At 43.8% G+C, this 20613-nt stretch overlaps 5 protein-coding genes across 7 annotated transcripts; 2 read left to right on the forward strand and 3 right to left on the reverse strand.

The window, feature by feature from the left end:
• Window positions 1–81: 81 nt before the first annotated feature.
• hdhd5 (haloacid dehalogenase like hydrolase domain containing 5) lies at window positions 82–4304 on the forward strand. Its single transcript, XM_035643540.2, has 8 exons — window positions 82–463; window positions 858–1061; window positions 1164–1276; window positions 1762–1855; window positions 1932–1965; window positions 2089–2263; window positions 2388–2576; window positions 2687–4304. The coding sequence occupies exons 1-8, from the start codon at window positions 353–355 to the stop codon at window positions 3105–3107; spliced, it is 1341 nt and encodes a 446-aa protein (XP_035499433.2). The 5' UTR covers window positions 82–352; the 3' UTR covers window positions 3108–4304.
• A 65-nt stretch (window positions 4305–4369) lies between these two features.
• Window positions 4370–7408, reverse strand: LOC118315885 (ras-related protein Rab-19). Its single transcript, XM_035643542.2, has 5 exons — window positions 7204–7408; window positions 6644–6731; window positions 5973–6161; window positions 5303–5486; window positions 4370–4909 (listed from the first exon to the last, which is right to left on the reverse strand). The coding sequence occupies exons 2-5, from the start codon at window positions 6692–6694 to the stop codon at window positions 4635–4637; spliced, it is 699 nt and encodes a 232-aa protein (XP_035499435.1). The 5' UTR covers window positions 6695–6731; window positions 7204–7408; the 3' UTR covers window positions 4370–4634.
• A 113-nt stretch (window positions 7409–7521) lies between these two features.
• ccdc34 (coiled-coil domain containing 34) lies at window positions 7522–10579 on the reverse strand. Its single transcript, XM_035643541.1, has 7 exons — window positions 10444–10579; window positions 9814–10107; window positions 9084–9228; window positions 8825–8932; window positions 8558–8716; window positions 8343–8472; window positions 7522–8106 (listed from the first exon to the last, which is right to left on the reverse strand). The coding sequence occupies exons 2-7, from the start codon at window positions 10086–10088 to the stop codon at window positions 7898–7900; spliced, it is 1026 nt and encodes a 341-aa protein (XP_035499434.1). The 5' UTR covers window positions 10089–10107; window positions 10444–10579; the 3' UTR covers window positions 7522–7897.
• On the forward strand, window positions 9863–16992 carry slc15a5 (solute carrier family 15 member 5). 3 transcript variants are annotated; one of them, XR_007031017.1, is made up of 10 exons: window positions 9865–10182; window positions 12367–12519; window positions 13021–13243; window positions 13937–14106; window positions 14194–14414; window positions 14493–14679; window positions 15477–15708; window positions 15835–15966; window positions 16110–16218; window positions 16531–16563. XR_007031017.1 is itself a non-coding variant. In XM_035643537.2 (10 exons), the coding sequence occupies exons 3-10, from the start codon at window positions 13029–13031 to the stop codon at window positions 16670–16672; spliced, it is 1365 nt and encodes a 454-aa protein (XP_035499430.1). In that variant the 5' UTR covers window positions 9865–10182; window positions 12367–12519; window positions 13021–13028; the 3' UTR covers window positions 16673–16992. The 3 variants fall into 3 exon arrangements, 2 of the variants coding, with proteins under 2 accessions (XP_035499431.1, XP_035499430.1); XM_035643537.2 differs by having other exon boundaries at window positions 15520–15708; window positions 16531–16992; XM_035643538.2 differs by lacking the exon at window positions 12367–12519 and having other exon boundaries at window positions 9863–10182; window positions 15520–15708; window positions 16531–16992.
• LOC118315418 (E3 ubiquitin/ISG15 ligase TRIM25) lies at window positions 16980–20587 on the reverse strand. The gene is made up of 7 exons (XM_047333489.1): window positions 20509–20587; window positions 19721–20346; window positions 18606–18701; window positions 18260–18493; window positions 18012–18168; window positions 17865–17909; window positions 16980–17756 (listed from the first exon to the last, which is right to left on the reverse strand). Exons 2-7 carry the CDS (start codon window positions 20303–20305, stop codon window positions 17236–17238), a joined length of 1638 nt encoding a protein of 545 aa, XP_047189445.1. The 5' UTR covers window positions 20306–20346; window positions 20509–20587; the 3' UTR covers window positions 16980–17235.
• Between the last annotated feature and the right edge of the window lie 26 nt (window positions 20588–20613).

Here is a 20613-nt window from a genome sequence, read left to right on the forward strand (position 1 = left end):
CGCTCGTTTCCGGTGGGACAAAATAATACGTGACGTACCACCAGGAAGTGTTTTTGGCGTCCCCGCCTCTTTGCGCATGCGCTTCCGTCGTCACCAGCGGCGTCAGAGAGCTGTTGTTGTGGTCATTGAATGGAGGTGGTGACCACGCCGACACCATGAAGAGGTCGCAGAGCGCAGCCTCCAATCCCCGGTCTGAGATCACATCATGAGCCAGGTCTTCTTCAGTCGTCGTCGACTTCGCTGAGTGGACGATCGCCGTTAGCTTTAGCTTTAGCTGTAGCTCAGGCGCGTTTTTGTTTATCCGCCGGCTTTTTTAAAAAAACAAAAAAATATTCACCGGTGCCTGGAGAAAATGCAGAGGCTCGGGTCTGTGAAAAGTGTCTGGCAGCTGCTGAAGTCGAGCGGCGAGCGAGCCGCAAAACAAGCACACACCTCGCCGTCGACCTCGAGAGGCTACAGCCATGTGAGTGACTGTATTCAAACTTTATTGAAGTATGAGTGAGGACGAAGTTAGACACTCTTGGCTGTTGAGCTCAATATTGCAGGGCATAATAAATGTAGTGGCTGCAGAGAAAACTCCATGTTGTTGAAGCTAATCACAGCATTCACACACACACACACACTATTGATGACATCACACATTTACAACCACAGTTAATACTAATCTCATTCACCTACTTCACTCATCAGTGACTCAGCCACTCTGGCTTATGATTCATGTACCCTGGGAACAAATCTCACCCAGTTTCCTGAGCCAGAAGTGATGTGTGACAACAAGTATGACAACAAGTACATAGGTAACTTTATATTGTCATTATAAAGTTGCCCTGCTCTCTGGCCCTCCTCTCCATCCCCAGGGCCCCGGCTCCTTCGGGCTCCTCTTCGACATTGATGGGGTGCTGGTGCGGGGCAGGACGCTGATCCCTGCCGCCAAGCAGTGCTTCAGGAATCTGGTGGACCGCAACGGTGAATACAAGGTCCCGGTTGTGTTCGTCACCAACGCCGGGAACTGCATGAGGCAGACGAAAGCGGAACATCTGTCACATCTGCTTGAGGTGGAGGTAAACGGAACGCCAATTTTAAAAAAAAATTAAGTATCCTCCGTTTGCTTTTTTCTGTCTGACATCAATCTTTTTTTTTCTTGGTTCTCCCCTTTATCTCAGGTGTCTCCAGACCAGGTGATGCTGTCCCACAGTCCTTTGCGAATGTTCAACCAGTTCCACAAAATGTGCGTGCTGGTGTCGGGACAGGGTCCCGTGGAGGAGGTCGCTCACAAGTATCCTGTCTTAAATCAGTGGCCTCCGGTTCCTGCAGTCCCTCTGGATGTTGACCTTAAAACCTCGTTCTGTTTATTCAGTGCAGTAATGTTCTACTTTGTTATCAGTGTTTATTCTTTGTGCCCTTTGTTCCCTTTGATTCCTGAGTGTCGCAGTGGAGTATTTTTTCTCTCATTAATTCTCATGAGTATTTTTTTTTGTCATTAATTCATACTGTGAATCTTTTGATATAACCTACTTTTCTAAACAAGTTTGAGAGTAAATAGGCGTTTGTTTAAACTGAGATACATACATGATATACAGTTGACTAAAGAAGTAATTTACTCATAAGACAAGAAATATTCAAGGATCAATGATGGTTAACAAAACAGGTGGTATTCATGAGTTTATTTTGGACAGAAGTATCAACCTTTTATGTGTTTTGGGGCTCATACCTCCACCTCCAATGTGTGTTTGTGTTTGACTTTAACCCACCAAACTTCAGCCTGGGCTTTCAGGATGTTGTTACTATAGATATGCTCAGAGACGCGTATCCTCTTCTGGATGTGGTGGATCACAACCGAAGGCCTAAATGCAGCGTAAGCATGACCACTGAAGCCATTTTATGTTCACTCACAAGTGAGCATGGCACCAATTGCGTATAATGTCTTACAGATACCACCCACCAAAGGCTTACGGCCGATAGACGGTATGTTTCCACAACACTAGCTCTAATGTACGATGCCTTAAATTCACTAACAATTCATAATGAACACTTTTATGTCTATATATTGTGCATTTGATTTCCCTCTTCGCCTGTCCGTTCGTACAGCTATCATCTTATTTGGCGAGCCAATCAGATGGGAGACCAACCTCCAGGTTATCGTTGACGTGCTCCTAACAAACGGGAACCCAGACGATGCCTGGAGTTCGATACAGTACCCTCACATCCCAGTCTTGGCCTGCAACATGGACCTGCTGTGGATGGCAGAGGCAAAAAATCCCAGGTACTGTACATGTGTCAAATTTATACGCACAGTATTATTTAGATCAAACCTTGAGACATCATTTGAGGATCTGAAGGACTGCAAAAGTTATTACCTTAAATTTGTTGTGATCCCTGTGTCCTAGGTTTGGTCACGGTATGTTCCTGGTGTGCTTGGAAAGCCTTTACAAGAAGGTCACAGGCTACGAGCTGAAGTACGAGGCTCTGATCGGTAAACCCAGCGTGGTGACTTATAACTACGCTGAGTTGCTGGTCAGACAGCAGGCTGAGAAGCTTGGCTGGACCATGCCTGTGAAGAGGCTGTATGCCATAGGGTGAGAGATGGTTGTCTCTCATGCTGTTTTTCCTTTTTTAATAACACAGAAGTTGTGACTTGAAGTAAAAGTGCTTTTTAATATGTTGCCACGCTTGTCTCCGTTTATAGGGACAATCCCATGGCTGACATATATGGTGCCAACCTCTACAACCGCTACCTCCAGGCTTCTCTGTCTGCCAAGGCCCAGAAGCAAGCCAAGAGTGGCGGAGTAGGTGTCGATCCCTTTACCGAAACTGTTAACGGCCCTAAATTGACAGCGACGGAGCTCGGCGGCGCGTCAGGTGTTTACGGGGCGGAAGAGGACCTCCCAGAGGGTTGCAGCTCCATCCTGGTGTGCACCGGAGTGTACAGCAGAGACCAGCAGGAGCTGCCCTCGGACACAACTCAGACCATCACCGAGCAGCACATCTTCCACGGCCACCGAGACTTCCGCTTCGACCCCAGCCTCATGCAGCCGTCCTTTGTGGTGCAGGATGTAAAGGAGGCGGTGGAGCTGGTGTTCCAGCAGGAGGGCTGGCCCCTGGAGTAGGACACACCTCTCAAACTCTGGCTCCAACTCTCAGCTTAACCAGTAAAGGTCTGACGCCTCCGAAACTGGTAGTAGCAGAAGCTTGAGGGTGTGTATTTTTTGTTTTTTAATCTTTGATTATCACAGGGTAGAGATCACTGTAACTGTGGCTAGTTCTTTTTTATGAAGTGCCATAGAATCAGCTGCAAAAAGCAACAATGAAAGAATGCTGTTTTAACAAAATACAGGAAGGTCTGAGACATTTTAAGTTGCTCATGCAGGGTAGTGTCACTGCGATTTTTATAAAATAAAATTCAAGAACAACACACACATCGGTGTTTCTAACAGCCCTACCTACTGCGTGTGGAGACTGTATCGTCAAAGACCGAAGTTCATGTCTGATTTCGTCTGTCTTTTCTCGTCTTTGGTCTAAACAGTCAGTATTAGCCTTGTGAACAGATTTTCTTAGTGTTGGAGTTGCGTTAATTTTTGCTCAGACTTTTAAAAAAAAAGTCCTAAGTTCATGGATGAGAGCAAAGACACTTTAACGATCAGACAGATCCAGAAAGGTCTCCGCACTGATAGATCTGTTGAAACCACCACAGACAAAGATGGATCGCATTCTGTTCACAGCCGCCTGTCTAACTAGGTCATCTTGCCTTTCCAAAAAAGACAGCCCCCAGCAGGTCTCATGTACCAGTTCTGCTGTTTGTTTGCACTGCTCTCTTCTTTCAGCTTGATTCTTTTCTTTTTTTAAGCTAGGATGAATACGTGACCACTAATGCTGATGTCATTAACTTGCCAGGTATCACTTTAGTACCTCATCAGATTCTGTTTTAGCCTTAGTCAGGTGTATGCCAATTTTATTTTATTTTTGCTAAGTTGTCAGAATTACACAGTCAGTACCACAGTTTTCACAGCAATGAAAAAGGTGCTATTTCTTTCCGTCTAGTGTTTATAATTGTAGAAATTCTATGATGAAATCGGAATTTCTGTATTTATTTATTTAAGAGAAAATATTTAAATACAGAACCAGCACTGACATTTCCTATAGTGCTGTTTGTTATCTTTGTAACTGACACACGTAGAAATGTATGATTTGTTTGTGACTTCAATTGCAGGTTAAAACTGTGAAACACTGGTAAAGTAACTGCCAGAGCCATACTGTATGAAAGAATATTACTGTATGAAAGAACATTAAAAAAACAAACAAGTGAACACAGTGTGTCTACAGAGTCCTCTGGCAGAGGTGTGGTGTGTAGAGCTGGAGTCGTTCAGCAGGAGAATATTAAACAAATGCATTTAATAAGCAACTGCCATTTAAAACATGTTAAACAGATTCTTTAAACTATATAAATACAAAAACAAGCACATACAAAACCTATATTCACACCCACATTGCAACATATGTAGTATCGCTTAAGAAATGTTCTGTAAATAACCCCCCCTTCCCTTACAGAAAAATATTTCAAATGCACACATGTACGTGGAGCATTCAGGCTGCCACCACTTTTAGTTTCTTAATCGACACCTCCCCGCTTCTGTCGCTCAGCACCCACACTTTTTATCCGAAGACTCTGTACCGTGGACTGGGTGGGAGCTGTTGCTCAGCATGAACTGAGCTTGGTCTTGAGAGGCCTCATCCACGATGGTCATGCCGTTGCGTGCCAGCAGCTCGCGGGCCATGAGGTTGAAGGCCGCAGCCACGTTCTGTGCCTCCTTGGCCGAGGTTTCCAGAGCAGCAAGGACGTTGTTGTTTTCTGCCAGAGTGCACGCATCCTCGAACAGCACCTGCCTCTGGTCGTCGAGGTCCGACTTGTTGCCTGCAGTGGTGAGCAGAGCAGGGAGTGTTGAAAACAAAGAGGATTCACATAGAGCTGCGACTGTTTATCGATTAGTAATCAACTACTAAATTAATCGGCAAATATTTGATGATCGATTTATCGGTTCAAGTAGATTTTATGGGAAAAAAATGTGAAAAACAAAACAAATTATTTTCAACATTTAATGGCCCAAACCACTAATCCATTAATCAGGAAAGTAATAAACAGATGAATTGATTATGAAAATAATCATTAGTTGCAGCCCTGGATTCACATATTTATATTTAGTTATCAAGTAGCTGAATTGTTTTTCTGAAAAAAGAAAACGCCCATCTCCTGGCAGATAAAACAGGCCAACACTTAATGACCAGCATATTTTTTATTTATTCTCACCTATGAGTATCAGGACTACGCTGGCAGCTCCGTACTGCTCGACCTCCCTGATCCAGTGGGGGATGGATTCAAACGTGTTGCGGCGGGTGATGTCATAGGCCACCACCGCCCCATGGGCACTTCGGTAGTAGCTCTGAGTTATGGTGCGGAATCGCTCCTGTCCCGCTGTGTCCCACACCTGCATCTGGAATACACAGATCAATTATCCAGTGTGACTCAAATGGTTATGGATTGTGGGTCAAATAGCTCCAAAATATACTTAATGCAGAGTTATTATATTATTCTCCATGTACAGTTAAAGATACATTTTTCATTCCTTTTGGAACTGTGCTTATGTCTACAAAGTAATTTGCACAACAAGACACCCATGCATTTAACACACCCAGAAAGCTAACACACACACAGATGGTGTCATTTGAAAGAAGCAGTGAGCCACTCCTCTTTAGTTTGAAGGGAAACAGTGATTAACTGAAACAAGCGAAGACATAATTTACCTGAAGACATTGAGCAAGTACACAGACACACATCCATGTTGTTGTTCACATATTTTTAAATTGCACATTTTAATGATATCTTAATGTATGTGCATTCCCAGAATATGTCTGATGCAAACTGGACCCATATGCACAATATATAAACAAATATATTTATATAAATTGCATATACATACCTTCACTCTCTTGCCATCGATGTCCAGGGTACGGACAGTGAAGTCGACCCCGATGGTGTTTTGCTGCTTTTCGATGAAAATGCCAGATTTGAATCTCTGGACCACGCACGTCTTCCCCACATCCGAGTCCCCAATCAGGATGATTTTAAAAAGAAAGTCGAAAGAGTCCTCAACCTCCGGCCCTGCAGACTGCATGGTTGAAGGGAGGAATATACACACACACACACACTGAAATGCTGGATCCTAAGACCTCTATGCCTGTATGCAATGGAACTGGTTCCTTCCAAGTTATGTCAATAACAAATGAGAATATTTACGGAGAGAGCGGCAGTTACATCCTTGTTATAACAAAAAGAGGCACACTACCAGCTATAGTATAAAAGTCCATGTGGTTCTTGTTGAATGTGTAATCCACAGGCGAAGCTCTAATTAAAAAAAAACACCCAATATTTTAAAAAAATAACAAGTTAGTTCTACTCAGCAAAATTAAAAAATTCCATTTATTCCTGGACAGCATCTAAAAGCTCAGTTTCTTCAACCTGTGCTTGTCTTCATGTCTATGTTACACTGTCGGCCACATTGTCAAAGACCTCGGAACAAGTGTAGTCTGCCCTTTGGACTGTCACTCCCGCTCACTTTCTTTCTGGGACAGTTTAAGCCACGCCTCCTACCTGTCTTGGCAGGTGTGATCTCCAACTGCCCGCCCACCGGCACCACTGCATTGTGGGATATGGATTTTCTATTCGGGCTGTGTAATATCTGGAGGAAGAGGCAGAAATACAATTCAAGGACTTGGAAGCATGCATTTAGTGGAAGCACTTTGTTGAGCTACAATTTGAGTTATAATTCACAGGTCAACAGCCAAAGTGCTGGAGACATACTTGGAATGGAACTCTTTATACAGACAATCCTGTTGACGAGGCTCAATGTGCAAATACTCCTTAGCAAACAACTCCTACAATTTCAGAAGTCCTGACAGAACGTAAACACCTGACGTCTTTGTCTGAACAGCTGTCCTTTGCACCCCGGGATGTTTCTGTGTGCATTTTTAAAAGGCCCTACATAATCAGTGTGCTCACTACTAGCCCACTCACTGACTACCGTCAACACGTTCCACAGCAGTCAAACAAATCTGAGAAAGTGCGACACACAACAGAAAAAAGAAGAAAAAAAAACAATAGGAGTTAAAGACAAGTCATTCAACAATCCAGTGTAATTGAAATCATTTTACCTTCCGGCTTCAGAGTGAGATGCTAACACAGATTGAGTGTACTGCTCTGAATCTCTGTCTCTTTCTCTGTCTCCACCCCCTCACTTGTTTCTGTCGTCATCTCAGCCCACAGAAGAACAAGGCACAGCAGAACAATGTGTGAGTGTGAGGAGCACTTGACTAGGCCCGGGTGTATCTATCCGGGTCCAACTATCTGTGGCTGTGACCGTGAGCCAGCTTCTTTGTGTTGTGTGTGGTTTGTGGCTCATTGAATGCAGTGACGTGTAGTTCTGCTGACCACTCAGTGATGGAGCAAAGAAGATGAGGACAAAGAAGAGATGTGTATAATCTATTTATTGCAATAACAAGCTGATTTAATTTACAATAGTACAAGAAAAAACACAATCCAGTCTTTTAGATGTGCGCGAAGCCATCTTACAATACGGACGCTAATTTACTCTTCAGAACAAATTATAAACATCTTTTATTAAAAAAATCCAAATAAAATCACGTAACCTGTACATTCAGACAAACATTACAAAATGTTTCAGCATATAAATCAAATACGCTAATGAAAACTTGTAATTACACCCAGTCATATTAGAGAACATAAACCTTTCTGTGACTCACGCAAGCTTCTTTTCAGGATCTGTGGTGGTGTGGAGGCGTAGAGATGAAATCATATTTGAGCCGTAACAAAGCTGCAGCGTCGTAGTCATAGCCGTCGCCCCTGCAGTAACTGTGCTGAACTCACAGTGTTTCTCGGTCTATGAGTCGTCCTTGGGCTCTGCTGGCTTTTTCTTTGTTTCTGCAGTTTCTTGCCAGATGTCTTGTTCAGTGATGGCTCTGGAGGGGGGGTATGAATCGGCTTCCATGGGATCGGATTGTAGAAGCTGGGTGACGGGTAGGATTTGTCGTAGGGACCTGGAGGGAGGAAATCAAACAGATAAAATACTGATACATAACAAAAAAATCAACAAGGCCAGAGCTACGATCACATTTATAGCATTTCTGAAATAAAAGAGTCACTTTGCTACAAACTGATGACAAACTGCATGGGGAAACAACCATGCATAGATTGTTATCAGTAATGGGGTTAAGGTTCATCTAAAAATGACAAAGCAGAGTAAATATTTCCCAGATGACTGAAATGACCTTACTTGTTGGGTAGCAAGGTGATTTAGGTACTGTTCCGCTTTTTTCATTTGTTTTTGTCAACCATTCCTTAAACGTCTCCTCTGCCCTCTTGCGGCGCTCCTTCTCCTGCTCCTCCTTCAGGGCAGCTTCCCCCTGTAAACAAACAAAAAAAATCATCCAATCATCTCTCAGAACATCAGAATATAATAAAAAAATGAATTTAAAAGCTCCACATTACTTTCTCTTTCTTTTCTTTTTCCATTTTTTCTCGTTTCTTCTTCTGCAACCAGTCTTCGTACTTTTGCTGAGCTCTCTGTTCAACCTCCCTCTGTTTTTGCAGCCGCCTCTGCAGCTCCTCCTCCTCTTTACCCTGTTTTACAAGCTGCTCGTGCTTCTCCTGGGATTGTGCAAAGAGAACAGAATAGAGAAATTGTAACATTACAGTTTTGTTGAGCGACTTAGAAGAAATTGCGATTCTGTAGAATTGTAAGAATCAGCACTGTACCTGTTCTCTTTTCAACTTTAGCCATTCATGGATCTTCTCTTCCATGACAGTCCTTTTTCTTTCCCGCTCCCTTTCTTCTTCTTGTTGTTTTTCTTTGAGAATGCCCTCCTAATTCAAAGGGTATAAAAAAGTTCTACTCAGATATTCAGGCAGTGTGCAGAAATAGAAAAGATAATGATAAAAGCAAAAGAAAGGAAGAAAGGTAAAACAATGCTGCTGCATTACAGTGATTAAAAAATGATGCGAAATGTCAGCTTGCCTCCTCTGCTTTCTTTTCCAATTTGTGACGGTCCTCTATGGCTTTGTTCACCAGCCACATTTCCCAGGCGCTCAGAGCAGGTGAGGCTGCAGGCTGCACAACTGCACTGAACATCTGCTCAACAGGTGTTTTTGGTAGCTCACACCTAAAAACCAAAACCAGATCATACGAGATAAGATAAGAAGATTCCCACTATGGGGAAATCTGTTGTGTTACAGCCGCAAAGGGAATAGTAAAAATAGAAACACCAGTAAAAAGAAAGTAATAAAATAAACAAACATAAACCTGAGGAAAAGGTTTTTTTTAAATAGCAATACTACATTATACCCCTAATATAAACAGAATTTATAAAATGTGAACAGGATCGCACCTATGAGATATTGAAATTTCACTGACAGATATTGGTTGGTATTCTATTGATGTACATATATGATATATACTACTTTTCCTAGTTTTAATCGATTAATCGAATAGTTGTTTGGTCCATGAAATGTCATAAAAATGGTGAAAAATGTTGATCACGTTTCCCAAATCACAAGATGATGGGTTTTTTTTCCACACACCAAACATATGTTTACTCTCACAGAGGAGCAAGGAAACCGGAAAATATTCATATGTATGAAGCTGAAATCCGAGAAGTTTGATTTATTTTTTCATAAAAAAAACTACCTGAACCGATTAATCGGTTATCAAAATAGCTGGCGATTAATTCCGTTATCGATTAGTACACCTGACTGGTGAGACGCTGAGTCCCGAGTTGACGCTCGGCCTGGGTGAGGTCTGCTCGGCTGGGCGGGGCTCCGCGTCTTCTCCGTCGCTCTCAAAACTGTCGTGGTAGATGGGAGAGAGCAGGGAAAACGTGTCCTCGTCATCGGACACCACTCCGTCGTCCAGCAGCAGAGCCCCGGGTGCGGGGACGTCTTTCCCCCGGCCGGTCTTCAGCGGGGTCGAGCTGAATCCCTTGGCTGCAGAGGCAGGACAGTTCGGCATCCTCCCTCCAGACATTACTAGTCGATCAGGTCCGCTGCGAAACACAGAGTCGAGGCACAACGTACGTTTGACGAAAGGTTACAAGTAACGTTTGCCATTTGGACTAAAGGTAAATCAAACCATGCAACTTCTCAGTGAGGCACAACAAACAAACAAACAAACAAACAAACACAAACCCGCTCATGTAAACAGCTTGTTTTTCGCGGTTAGCAAAGCGGGGCTAACGTTAGCGCTGGTTAGATAAATCAGCTGCCTTCGTCTAACGTGCTAGGGAGGAACGTGTCATGCTGGTCACCGGTTAAATCCACAGTACATGTGTGAAAAGTTACTAGCCAGCTCTTTGAGAACTGACGACCTCAAGTCGCCTTACCTTTGTGTGTTTATTTGTTAAGTTAAGTTTCCCCTGTAGCTCCTCGTCTCTGTCCCAACCGCTGCAAGTGATGTGACCAACAACTCGGTTTCCCACGATAGACCACGCCCCCACGCGCCACTGGACTCTGTTTCCGTAACCATGGAGATCTTTAACGCTTTGATGTGATGTTTGAATGTGTCTGTGGGTTTATTCTCTACGAATGGAATTGTTTTTTGTTGTTTAGCAGCGTGGGCGTTCACAGAGGCAGAGATTGCTTTTTAAATATTAAAGGCTTTTAGTGGTTAATAATATTCAGTATGATATTAGACAGGGGGTCTAATAGAAAAGAGAGTAATTTTATAAGATAAGATAAGATATACATTTATTCGTCCCACAATGGGGAAATGTGGTCGTTACAGCAGCACAGTGGACAGAATATAGCAGAATAGAGAGAAATTTAAAAAGCAGTATGTATGTACAAAATATTACAAAATATAAAAAATATAAATACTACTATATCATATAATATTATTCCACATTTCCACATTTATTTTACTGCAAATAGAAGGCTGTGCAAAGAGTTATTAGAGTTGTGGAAAGTGCCTGGAACCACCGACCTGTATTTTTACTTTGATTTCCTATACACAGTGTATTTGATACTTTACTATTATAATGACTTGGCAAAGACGCTTACAGTAAATCTCCCTTGAATGTTGAATCTCTTTATTTTCTTGATTACAATTTTTTCCTATACCTCCCATTCATTCATTGGCTTTCTAATCAAATATACACTTTTTAAACATCAGAAAAGGATATCATGAAAACAATATTTTTTCAGTTAATTTGCAAAACTGTTGATTCGTCTTTTCATACCATCTTGTGTCATGTTGAAAAAGCTGAAGTCGACGTCTCCTCATGACCTGGACTGTCCTTTCTGTTTTTGTCACGGGGGAATCAGGGAAGTGCTTCCTGTAAGAAGAGGCAGTTGTTGTCGTCTATCCATCAGCGCTGGCCCAGTTGAAGTTAGCCTGCCGATGCACTCGGTCTGACTCTCACTTAACATCATCAGTCTAATTACCAGCAGGCAATTCAAAATGAGCTTGTACACTGAAAGACTGCCTTCACAAAGAGATGTGACATTTTGTGAGTGTTTGTAATAACCTTCAGCACTAAATTATTATCATGTTTTATGTTATGTAATGCTAAAGGTAGCATCATGCTTTCTTGAGTTGTCTTTTCATCCATGACTTTGTTCATTGCAAACCATTCATGAGTTTATTATTTTTTTAATAAAAAATTTTAAATCGAGAGCCAATTGTGTACACATCAATTCCAGTGATTCAGGGAATTAAAAGCACCAACATCATCCCTGTGTCTCCTTGGTAATTGTAGAAATATTTCTGGGATACTCTCTAAATAGATCCCATTCCGTTACTCCTGATGGGTGGGATCTTCAGACCTGTGTCAGATCCCCGTAAGGCGCCCGCAGCTCTGAGTAAGATCATGACACGGGAGGATAATCAGTCAGCGGCACGTGCAGAATGCGAAAAGGTGTGTCTCACCCTACGTGTCTCCAGTCCAGTTCCACAGTCACACCGAGGTGAGGGATTCCAGCTTTACCCACTGCTGGTCCCATCCGCGAAGGGGCTAGAGTTCCCATCCAGAGCTGCGTGGTCTAATACTGACTGCATACGGCCAACCAGGCAGCCCAGCCCAGCCCAGCATCTCGCTGGCCAGGCGTTATGGTGGCAGGAGACCTTCAGAGACTGCCAGGGGGCAGAAGCCATCTGCGACGAGTCTCCCAGACCCCTTGTCCGGACCAGGGGCGCCCAAGGAAGTCCCGCAAGAAGCTCCAAGTTATCGTCTGTGTGCTGCTCGTGGAGCTGTGTGAAAGATTCGCCTTCTTTGGGATCGTGTGTAACATGATTCTCTTCTGCACAGTGAAGCTCGGCTACGATAACTACCTGGCTGCGACGGTCAACCTGTGCTTTATAGGAGCCAGCACCCTGACCCCCGTCCTGGTTGGGTGGTTTGCAGAAACCTTCTTAGGAAGGACCAAAGTGCTCTACTTGTGTGCTGTGCTTCATTTCTTCGGTGAGACACAATGGGTGTAGGTTTGATACATGTTGTCTGATGTGAGGAACCATATGACTTTTAAAATTAGTTTGATTCAGTATCTCGAAAAGTACATTTATTTTATAATGTAAGATCAGTATGGCTTGATAATATTGTGTGATGAACTGAAAGCTGTTTTTAACTCTTTCTCACTTTTACATTATCATCAACTCTTTTTATTTTTCAAAGCCAAGAAAAAGAGTTTTTCCTTGTACCTCTGTTCATTCTTGCTGTATCATTGAAGCAAACAAATGTACCTGGTGGTTCAAACCTGCCAGTTATTTATCTGAATATGTAACATGAACAAGGATGAAGCACAAGTATCTGACATGTAATGAATCTTAAGTATACCTGTAAGCTAATTTCAAAAGTATCAGTAACTCTGTGTAGGTGCTTAGTCGTGACTGGTAGTCAGACTCATGTTTTAAGCCGAGCCGCTAACCAGATGGCGTGGCCTCCACTTGTCTTTGTACATTCTAGGCACAGCCATGCTGCCCGTGGTGGCGTTTCCCTTCGAAGATTTCTACATCGACACTCATCACATGACGCACCAGCTGGAACACCGGGAGCAGCAGATCCTGTTCTACACCGGCCTCCTGGCTGCCGCGCTGGGGATCGGCGGCATCCGGGCCATCCTCTGCCCCATGGGTGCCTACAACCTGCAGGGCTACAACCAGCACCAGCTCCTGTCCTTCTTCAACTGGTGGGTGGTGCTGGCGTCTGAATAACTGCACCCCAAACATTTCACTGATATTATTACTATGATCAGTTTTATGATCATTTTAAGAAATCTCTGTGAAGTTCAATGCAGTTCAGTGCTCTAACCCTCAGATCCGCTGCTAGTTGTGGAGGCTGGTGTAAGTGTCAAGGGTTTGGATCACTACAATCGAATTAGGTTGTTTTTTTGGAATTAAATTAATATTTTCCGATAGCACTGACCCCAAGGATAGTGCTTTAGAAAAGTTCATGAAGCGTTCAAAACAGAAGTGTTCATCCTCCAGGGAAAGTGACCCTGCTCAGGATTGACCCCAAACATATATTTTTTTAATATTCACTCACACACATTCACCACAAACTTTGTATAAATTTGTCCATACGTTTCCTAGATTACATGTCATGTGCCAAAGTGTGGGTGAAATGCCATTGCCATTAATTAAAAAGAAAAGAAATATTAGAGTATATCAAATTAAATGGAAATCAGGCCAGTAGTTGTTGAAAAAATTGTCAACCACATTGACTTACTCAAACAAAACCAACATTTTTATGGCATGCAATTATAGTGGTAAAAAACAATGTGTAATCCCTCATCAGAGCTAATATTTGCTTTGTGACCATGAAACATGAATGTTTAAAGAAATGAAGGCTTTATCATGAGATTTGTTTTCATTTCATTTAGGTTCTACTGGCTGGTGAACCTGAATTCCACTGTAGTGTTTCTGGGTATTGCTTACATCCAGCAGTCTGTAGCCAAAAATCTGGGCTTTCTTATCCCCTTCACCTCTGCGCTGCTGGCTCTCATCGGCATACACATGATGCGGAGCAAACTCACTTACAAACCCAAGAAAGGTAACGCACTTTTAAAAAAGGTATTCAGAGAAACAGCCAGTACTTGTGTGCACACATACTTTATCACGGATCTTCGCCTCCGTATAGGTGGATCCTTACTGACCACGCTGGGAGTCTTCCTGAACTCTATCAGGATGTGCTGCCTCCACTATCGGCACCTGAGTGGAGATGTGGCGTCTTGGTTGGACCGCGCCAAGGAGAACAACGGCGGCCGTTATAGCGAGACGCACGTGGAGAACGTCAAAGTCCTGGCGAAGCTCTTCCCTCTTTACGGCCTCCAGCTGCTGTACAGAGCCTGCGTCACACAGGCAGGTCACTGGGAGCTACATGGTTCTTTTATTTAATAAGAATGGTTTCCATGATGTTAAAGATTATGTTTCCCCCAGATTCCGTCAGGCTACTACATTCAGACGATGAACTCCAACCTTCACCTGTACGACCTCCTGTTGCCCATCGGGGCTATGAATGTGATCAGCATACTGCCTCTGCTGCTCTTGGCCCCGCTGATCGAGTGCGTCTCTACCTGCTACCTCTCCATGGAAAGGGCTCCTCTGGCCCCGGCAAAAGTCATCAGTGAGTATCTCCACTCATACACCACTACACTAATGCAGGCACTGTCAATTTAGACAACAAGAAATTCATTTATAGTTCATTGTTTATCTTTAGCATAGCTGAAGACACAACAGCACTGGCAGTTGTCCTTGCAACCAAGGTCGAGCACAGACCCTCAGAGATAGGGAGAGACAGCCTTCAGTGAATAGTCATAGAAGTCCATAATCATAACACACCTAATGATCATTTAGATAATTTACATCATGTTTAGAGTTAGGTAGCCAATAGAATCTTCACACGGAGGCGATGTGGATGGATTAGGAAAAAAATATTTGGACCTATATCGTGTTTATTGTCAAAAGGTTTTGACATTGAAGGAATTTGCTTTGGTGTTTTTGTGCATAACAAAAAATACGTAATAATACATAAAAGCACATGCAAAATGGAAAGATGTGAATCCTGTCTCTGAGATTCATCTGCATCTGTATCTCTGTTTGTGTTTCGATATGTCCTGCCGGGGACAGCCCTAAGAATTTGTTGACATTACACTTGTTAACTTGTTAAATTGTACATCTTGTCTCTTTTCTCCTTGATGTGTGAATGTTTCTGCTTCTGACATCTGAGGTCTTTAAAAGAAAAAAAAGGTTCTTCCAACCAGCTCATAAGATTTCCTTCACACTGCACACATGGTTTTTTATGTCTTCACCTAAACATCTGTATGTCTTTCTCGCTCTTCTACTTGTCTCATCCATCCTCCATCTTCTCTCCTGTAATCACAACCCTACCCTATCCACCCACCCCGTCCTCCCATTCTACAGCCCCCTCTCTCATCACCCCACCCTGTCCATCCTCCCTCTCTAGCTCTGGGCCACGCGTGTGCCACTCTGTCGGTCCTGGTGGCAGGTTTGTCCGAGCTGCACAGGAAGGCTCACCCTCTGGTGGAGCAGACGCTGTCGGGGAAGGTTCTGCAGGTGTCGTCCATGCCGTGTTTCCACCTGGCGGCCCAGTACATCCTTCTCGGTCTGGCCGAGGCTCTCGTCACCCCTGCATGTGAGTGAGAGACTTGAGGTTTCCACGATTTCCATGTTAAGGATTTTCATGATTTCAGGGGAGTGGCTGATTTACATGTCACAAATATGAAGCGGAGACATTTCCGTCACTTGCTCTCTTTGGCAGGTTCCCTCATATCGTTCCAGCTGACCCCGAGTCACCTCAGAGGCATCTCTCTGCACTTCCTCACTCTGTCCTATGGAGGGGCCTGTTTTCTAGGAGCCATTATCATCCAGTTGGCATACTTTATCACTGGAGGTATGAATTGAAAACCAAAATGAGTAATACATGTTTCCCTCCAATAAAAAAATGATAGTGACACCATGATTTGATTGAGAAACTGCTCCTTTTTGCATAAGATGTCACTGATATGCTGATATACAACTATTTTTTGATTACAGGTAACTTCTACCCAAACATACTGCACGATGGGAATCTGGAGAGATTCTTCTTCCTCCTGGCCTCACTGATGGCTATAAATACCCTTGTGTTTTGGAATGTATCACACAGGTGCAGTATCATTTCTAACTATGGCGGAATAAACGTAACAATCAGGTTAAAATCTTTACACAATAAACACAGTCATGTATAAGTTGCAGCGAGTGACCCGTGTTCAGGTCCATTACAGTCCATTTTTAGGTGCTTTTCAACATCTAGTAAAATTATTTTGTGGAAGATCGAGGTAGATTTCAGCGAGCACGTGTTAGAAAAAAAACCTTTGTTGATTATAAGACTATGATTAAATTAATATAACTTGTCTGTCGAATATGTCCTCTGGATGCATCTCTAAGTGTATCTTCTTGCTGTCCTGATGTTTCTCAGGTACATTGACCTGAGTGTGCAGGGCAAAGCACTGACCATCAGCCCTCTGGCCGAGAAGCTGCTGCATTACAAGGCCTGCCTGCGCTTCTACGACACTGTGGATCGCTCCTACACAAACGCCTCCATTGAATCTATTTTATGACGTCTTCGTCTTCACCATGACCCAAACTCTTAGCGGCGCTGGCGCTGCATGTTTCTGTGTCAAAATCTGTCATTTGGATATCGTGGGCTGAACTGTTCATATTGAATATGGTGGAATGCACATATTTTTGTTGCTTTTCAATGATCTTATAGCAGCAATGACAGAATTTCGGCACGTAATCCCACATGTCCTCATTGTTTTAGGCTGTTCTTTCACTTTTGTTGTGTATAACAATGAGGTATGTCGACTACAATTTGCGAATGAAATTCACAGCACAAAAGTGTAAATGACAGCACATTACATCAGGTAAACAGTTTTTCGTCCAGTGTAATATGGTTTTATTACAGGGTGAGAAGTAACAAACACTTGAAAATAAACATTACATTCTGTGCCACTGTCATATTTTCCTTGCATTTAAAAGAATACAATAAGGCTTGAACTATTCTGACCAATAATCAACAGTCAATTCTTTTACTGTTAACTGGTGTTTAACAAATGCACAATAAAATGCGCAAAGAAAACCAAAAATACTCTTAATACAGATAGTTCATGTAAGCAACCCTTTACTTTTGTGTGAGTATCCGAACAGAGGAACCTCTGGAGACCATGAACCCGGAGTACAGAGGCTTGGAGAAGGCGGCGTGAACTCTGTAAAGGAGCATCATTTCGCCAGAATCGGACACGCTGTAGAAGGACAGGCTCCCGGCGTCATGGTTCAGATACACTGCCACGGTGGAGGAGCAGGGGACGGTTATTTTACTCATGAATCCATTGTGCCAAAAGGTGCAGCCAGATTTTGAAAGGGACATGCACCAGGACTGGTCTGTGTAGCCAAAGCCACTTTCTTCCAGCTCTGCCCCTTTGTAGCACACGGCGACCTCAACCCTGGGCCCCCTCCATTCAACCTCCCAGTAACACACTCCAGATAAACCTTCGGTACACAACACTTGATCGTATTTGGTGAATCTCTCCGGATGGTGTGGGTGGCGCTGAGCTTTTTTCCTCCAGGTTACCTTGCTGTTTCCCTCGGACAGCATGAGGTTTTCGAATGCTGTGTTTGGATCCAGACTGAGGCGGCAGAAATCTGAAATGCAGAAGAATGATTATTCAGTGTGACGAGTGAAGTGCTGTACGTTGAAAGGAACGAACTTCATCCAATTGTGTTTCTGCTGAAATGACGTTAACAACTCACACAGGAAGAACTCTTGTCTTGTCTTTAGATCAGGATCAGTTTGAACTGAAAGAAAGAAAACAACATCCCTGCATCTTAAGAAAACTGATATCTTATAAAATCTCGTATGTAAATGATAAAATAATTTCAACGAAGGTATTTTCTTACTTGTCTCAGATATTTCTGTAATAGCCTTTGTTATGTTTTCCATGTTGTCTCTCAAATCAGAAATGGCCTTTGTCACAAAGTCAAAAGATATGTGTATGTGGGTGTTGAGATCTGGGGACTCGTCAGGTTCTGGACAGTTGAAAATGGCCTTGGAGTTCTAAAAAACATTTTAAAAACAGAGACACGTCACGAGCTACAGTCGCCAAACCACTAAATCATCTGATCGGATCTGTTTTGTGTCGCTGTACCTGCAGGAAATGAATGTGATCCTCGGTGACGGACAGCTGCTTCAGTTCATCATCTCCCTTCCGCAGCTCGCGGATCTCCCTCTCCAGACGATCCACGAGCGCCTCGGCTCGACTCACCGCCGCCTTCTCCTGGACTCTGATCCCCTTGGTCACAGCACACAGCCTCTCATCGACCAGCCGGACAATTTCAGCGCAGGCCTTCTCCTTCTGCTTGACCGCTGCATCTCCAGCGCACTGATAGTCGAAAGACATAAGAGGAATGATGTCAGTAGCTGTAAAGGGGAATAAAATTGATGCAGGACATGTGAATTATTTATCAGTTAAGATAAAGAACAAGAAAATTCACCTTCAGTGCTTTAATTTTCAGCCTCAGCTCTCGCTGCTGCTTCTCTTTCTCGTGTATTCCCTGCTGGTGTCTTTGTTTTTTCTTTCCGATTAGTTTCTGAAAATGAAATTAGATTGTTAATTTTGGTCACCGTTGATCTGTTGAACACACTTTACACTTTAATAGAAATATTATCATAGCTAAAACTGCACAAAAACATTACGGTGAAATATCATTATTTTCCATGGCAGGCATCAGAGGGGACATTTCCTGTGACCTCCATGTAGAACTTGTTTAATACAGATGACAGTTAATACGCAATGGTTATGATTGTATTTCTTTACACAGAAAAAGTGAAGGACACGATGTAACTTTCTTTATTGATCTCACAGACGTGATGTGGATGAAGAGAGCTTTAATCTCTTTGTTTTAAATGTGTGGCCTAGTGGTTTAAGTAGAGTCTACCATGTTTATTAGACATGTCCATTTTTTTAATTTGATGTTGGTTATGTATTGTTGTAGTTGAAATGGAATAATTGATGGAGTGGATGCTGAATCAGGAAGACGGAAACCGTGGACGTCTTAAGCAGAAGTATTTTTTATAAGAGCTCAATATACTGTAAATCAAGGAGATTTCTGGTTCGTTCACACAGCTCCACAAGGTGGTCAGTGTTCGGCGCCCCAAGACAATGTGCCTGTTCCCGGTCTCTGTAGTGCCTTTAGTTTGGGGTAATGTCGTCATCTATGGCAGAGAGAGAGAGACTTCAGCTGCCCGATGACTGTTGTGACTTGCCACAGACGAGATCACCCGGCTCGGTGCCTGAGAAGACTCATCTTAAGAGTTTCGTAGGGGAGGATAGACAAAATCCCACGCGAGTAGTGGTTGTGAGACTTTTGTTGGCATAAATGATAAGGATGCGTATTTAAGCATCTTCTTTTATTGAAGTATTGTTTAAAAACTGGTGGGGAGCCCAGGAAGAGTATAGACTCTTGTTACCAAGCAGCAGCTAATGGGGATCCAAGTATATTAACAGACATTCAGTTTGAAATAAAAATAAAAAAATAACTTCCAAAAACAACAGTTGACATCTGATTTACAAGCACAAACTGTGGCCAACAGGTTGCAACCGTCTTACTTGTCTCTCCATCCTCTCCGCGGCGGCCGACACGGTGTCGTGACCTTTGTGCTCATCCATGACGCACAGCAGGCAGACGCACTGCCCGTCGGTGCGACAGAAGACCTCGAGCAGCTTGTCGTGCCGGGGGCAGATCAGCTCCCGGATGGAGCCGGACGCCTCCACCAGCTTGTGCCTTTTGAAGGCGGCCGAGTGGTAGTGGGGCTGCAGGTGAGTGGCGCAGTAGGAGGCCAGACACACCAGGCAGGTCTTCACGGCCCTCAGCCTCCGCGCGGTGCACACGTCGCACTCCACGTCCCCCGGGCGCACGTCCTCCCTCGCGGGGGCCGCGGGGGGGTTCCCTCCCCCGCAAGACATCTTCTCCATCACGTCAGCCAGCACTATGCTCTTGTGCAGCACGGGCCTGGTGGTGAACGTGTGCACACACTGGGGGCACCTGTACGCGCCTCGGCGGTCGCCCTGGTCCCAGTAGGCGTCGACGCACTCCTGACAGTAGCTGTGGCCGCACTGGAGGGTCACGGGGCCCCTCAGCGGATCCAGGCATATGGAGCACCACAGAATGTCCGGCCCGCAGCTCTCTGCCATCTTCGACGTAACAAAGCCCCACTCCCTTAAGCTTTCGTTTTCTGTGAAACAGAAACTGTCTGTTAGATGGGAGTGACCTGTTTTTGGCCCAAGAATAAATCTGACAGGGTTTCTTACAGAATACATTTTTTTAAAATTATTTTTATGAATGTGCTGCGACTGGGAGCGAGTTCCACCATTCAAAGTTCATCTGAGTCACGTACACTTGGAGATGCTTCAGCGAGGAGAAGGTTCGAGGAAACGAAGGAGCCAACGGAGGCAGCGCCAGTGTCGCGAACTCTCGCGAGACTAGTAGGAACCCGCCCGAT

This window comes from Scophthalmus maximus, chromosome 7, assembly GCF_022379125.1.
Source record: "Scophthalmus maximus strain ysfricsl-2021 chromosome 7, ASM2237912v1, whole genome shotgun sequence".
In the NCBI taxonomy this organism is placed as follows: domain Eukaryota; kingdom Metazoa; phylum Chordata; class Actinopteri; order Pleuronectiformes; family Scophthalmidae; genus Scophthalmus; species Scophthalmus maximus.

What these genes read in the sequence shown, in the direction of transcription:
- hdhd5 (XM_035643540.2), top strand. Translation starts at nt 353, where the DNA reads ATGCAGAGGCTCGGGTCTGTGAAAAGTGTCTGGCAGCTGCTGAAGTCG. An exon ending in CCTCGAGAGGCTACAGCCAT is followed by an intron (nt 464 to 857) that starts GTGAGTGACTGT and finishes CTCCATCCCCAG; the next exon opens with GGCCCCGGCTCCTTCGGGCT. An exon ending in GCAGAGGCAAAAAATCCCAG is followed by an intron (nt 2,264 to 2,387) that starts GTACTGTACATG and finishes CCTGTGTCCTAG; the next exon opens with GTTTGGTCACGGTATGTTCC.
- LOC118315885 (XM_035643542.2), bottom strand. Translation starts at nt 6,694, where the DNA reads ATGCAGTGGTGCCGGTGGGCGGGCAGTTGGAGATCACACCTGCCAAGA. An exon ending in GATCACACCTGCCAAGACAG is followed by an intron (nt 6,162 to 6,643) that starts GTAGGAGGCGTG and finishes TCAACCATGCAG; the next exon opens with TCTGCAGGGCCGGAGGTTGA. An exon ending in TCGATGGCAAGAGAGTGAAG is followed by an intron (nt 5,487 to 5,972) that starts GTATGTATATGC and finishes TGTGTATTCCAG; the next exon opens with ATGCAGGTGTGGGACACAGC.
- ccdc34 (XM_035643541.1), bottom strand. Translation starts at nt 10,088, where the DNA reads ATGTCTGGAGGGAGGATGCCGAACTGTCCTGCCTCTGCAGCCAAGGGA. An exon ending in CTCAGCGTCTCACCAGTCAG is followed by an intron (nt 9,229 to 9,813) that starts GTGTACTAATCG and finishes TTTGGTTTTTAG; the next exon opens with GTGTGAGCTACCAAAAACAC. An exon ending in TGGAAAAGAAAGCAGAGGAG is followed by an intron (nt 8,933 to 9,083) that starts GCAAGCTGACAT and finishes CCTTTGAATTAG; the next exon opens with GAGGGCATTCTCAAAGAAAA.
- slc15a5 (XM_035643538.2), top strand. Translation starts at nt 13,029, where the DNA reads ATGCTGCCCGTGGTGGCGTTTCCCTTCGAAGATTTCTACATCGACACT. An exon ending in ACAGAGCCTGCGTCACACAG is followed by an intron (nt 14,415 to 14,492) that starts GCAGGTCACTGG and finishes TGTTTCCCCCAG; the next exon opens with ATTCCGTCAGGCTACTACAT. An exon ending in TTTTGGAATGTATCACACAG is followed by an intron (nt 16,219 to 16,530) that starts GTGCAGTATCAT and finishes GATGTTTCTCAG; the next exon opens with GTACATTGACCTGAGTGTGC.
- LOC118315418 (XM_047333489.1), bottom strand. Translation starts at nt 20,305, where the DNA reads ATGGCAGAGAGCTGCGGGCCGGACATTCTGTGGTGCTCCATATGCCTG. An exon ending in ATCACATTCATTTCCTGCAG is followed by an intron (nt 18,169 to 18,259) that starts GTACAGCGACAC and finishes AATGTTTTTTAG; the next exon opens with AACTCCAAGGCCATTTTCAA. An exon ending in TACAGAAATATCTGAGACAA is followed by an intron (nt 17,910 to 18,011) that starts GTAAGAAAATAC and finishes TCTTTCTTTCAG; the next exon opens with TTCAAACTGATCCTGATCTA.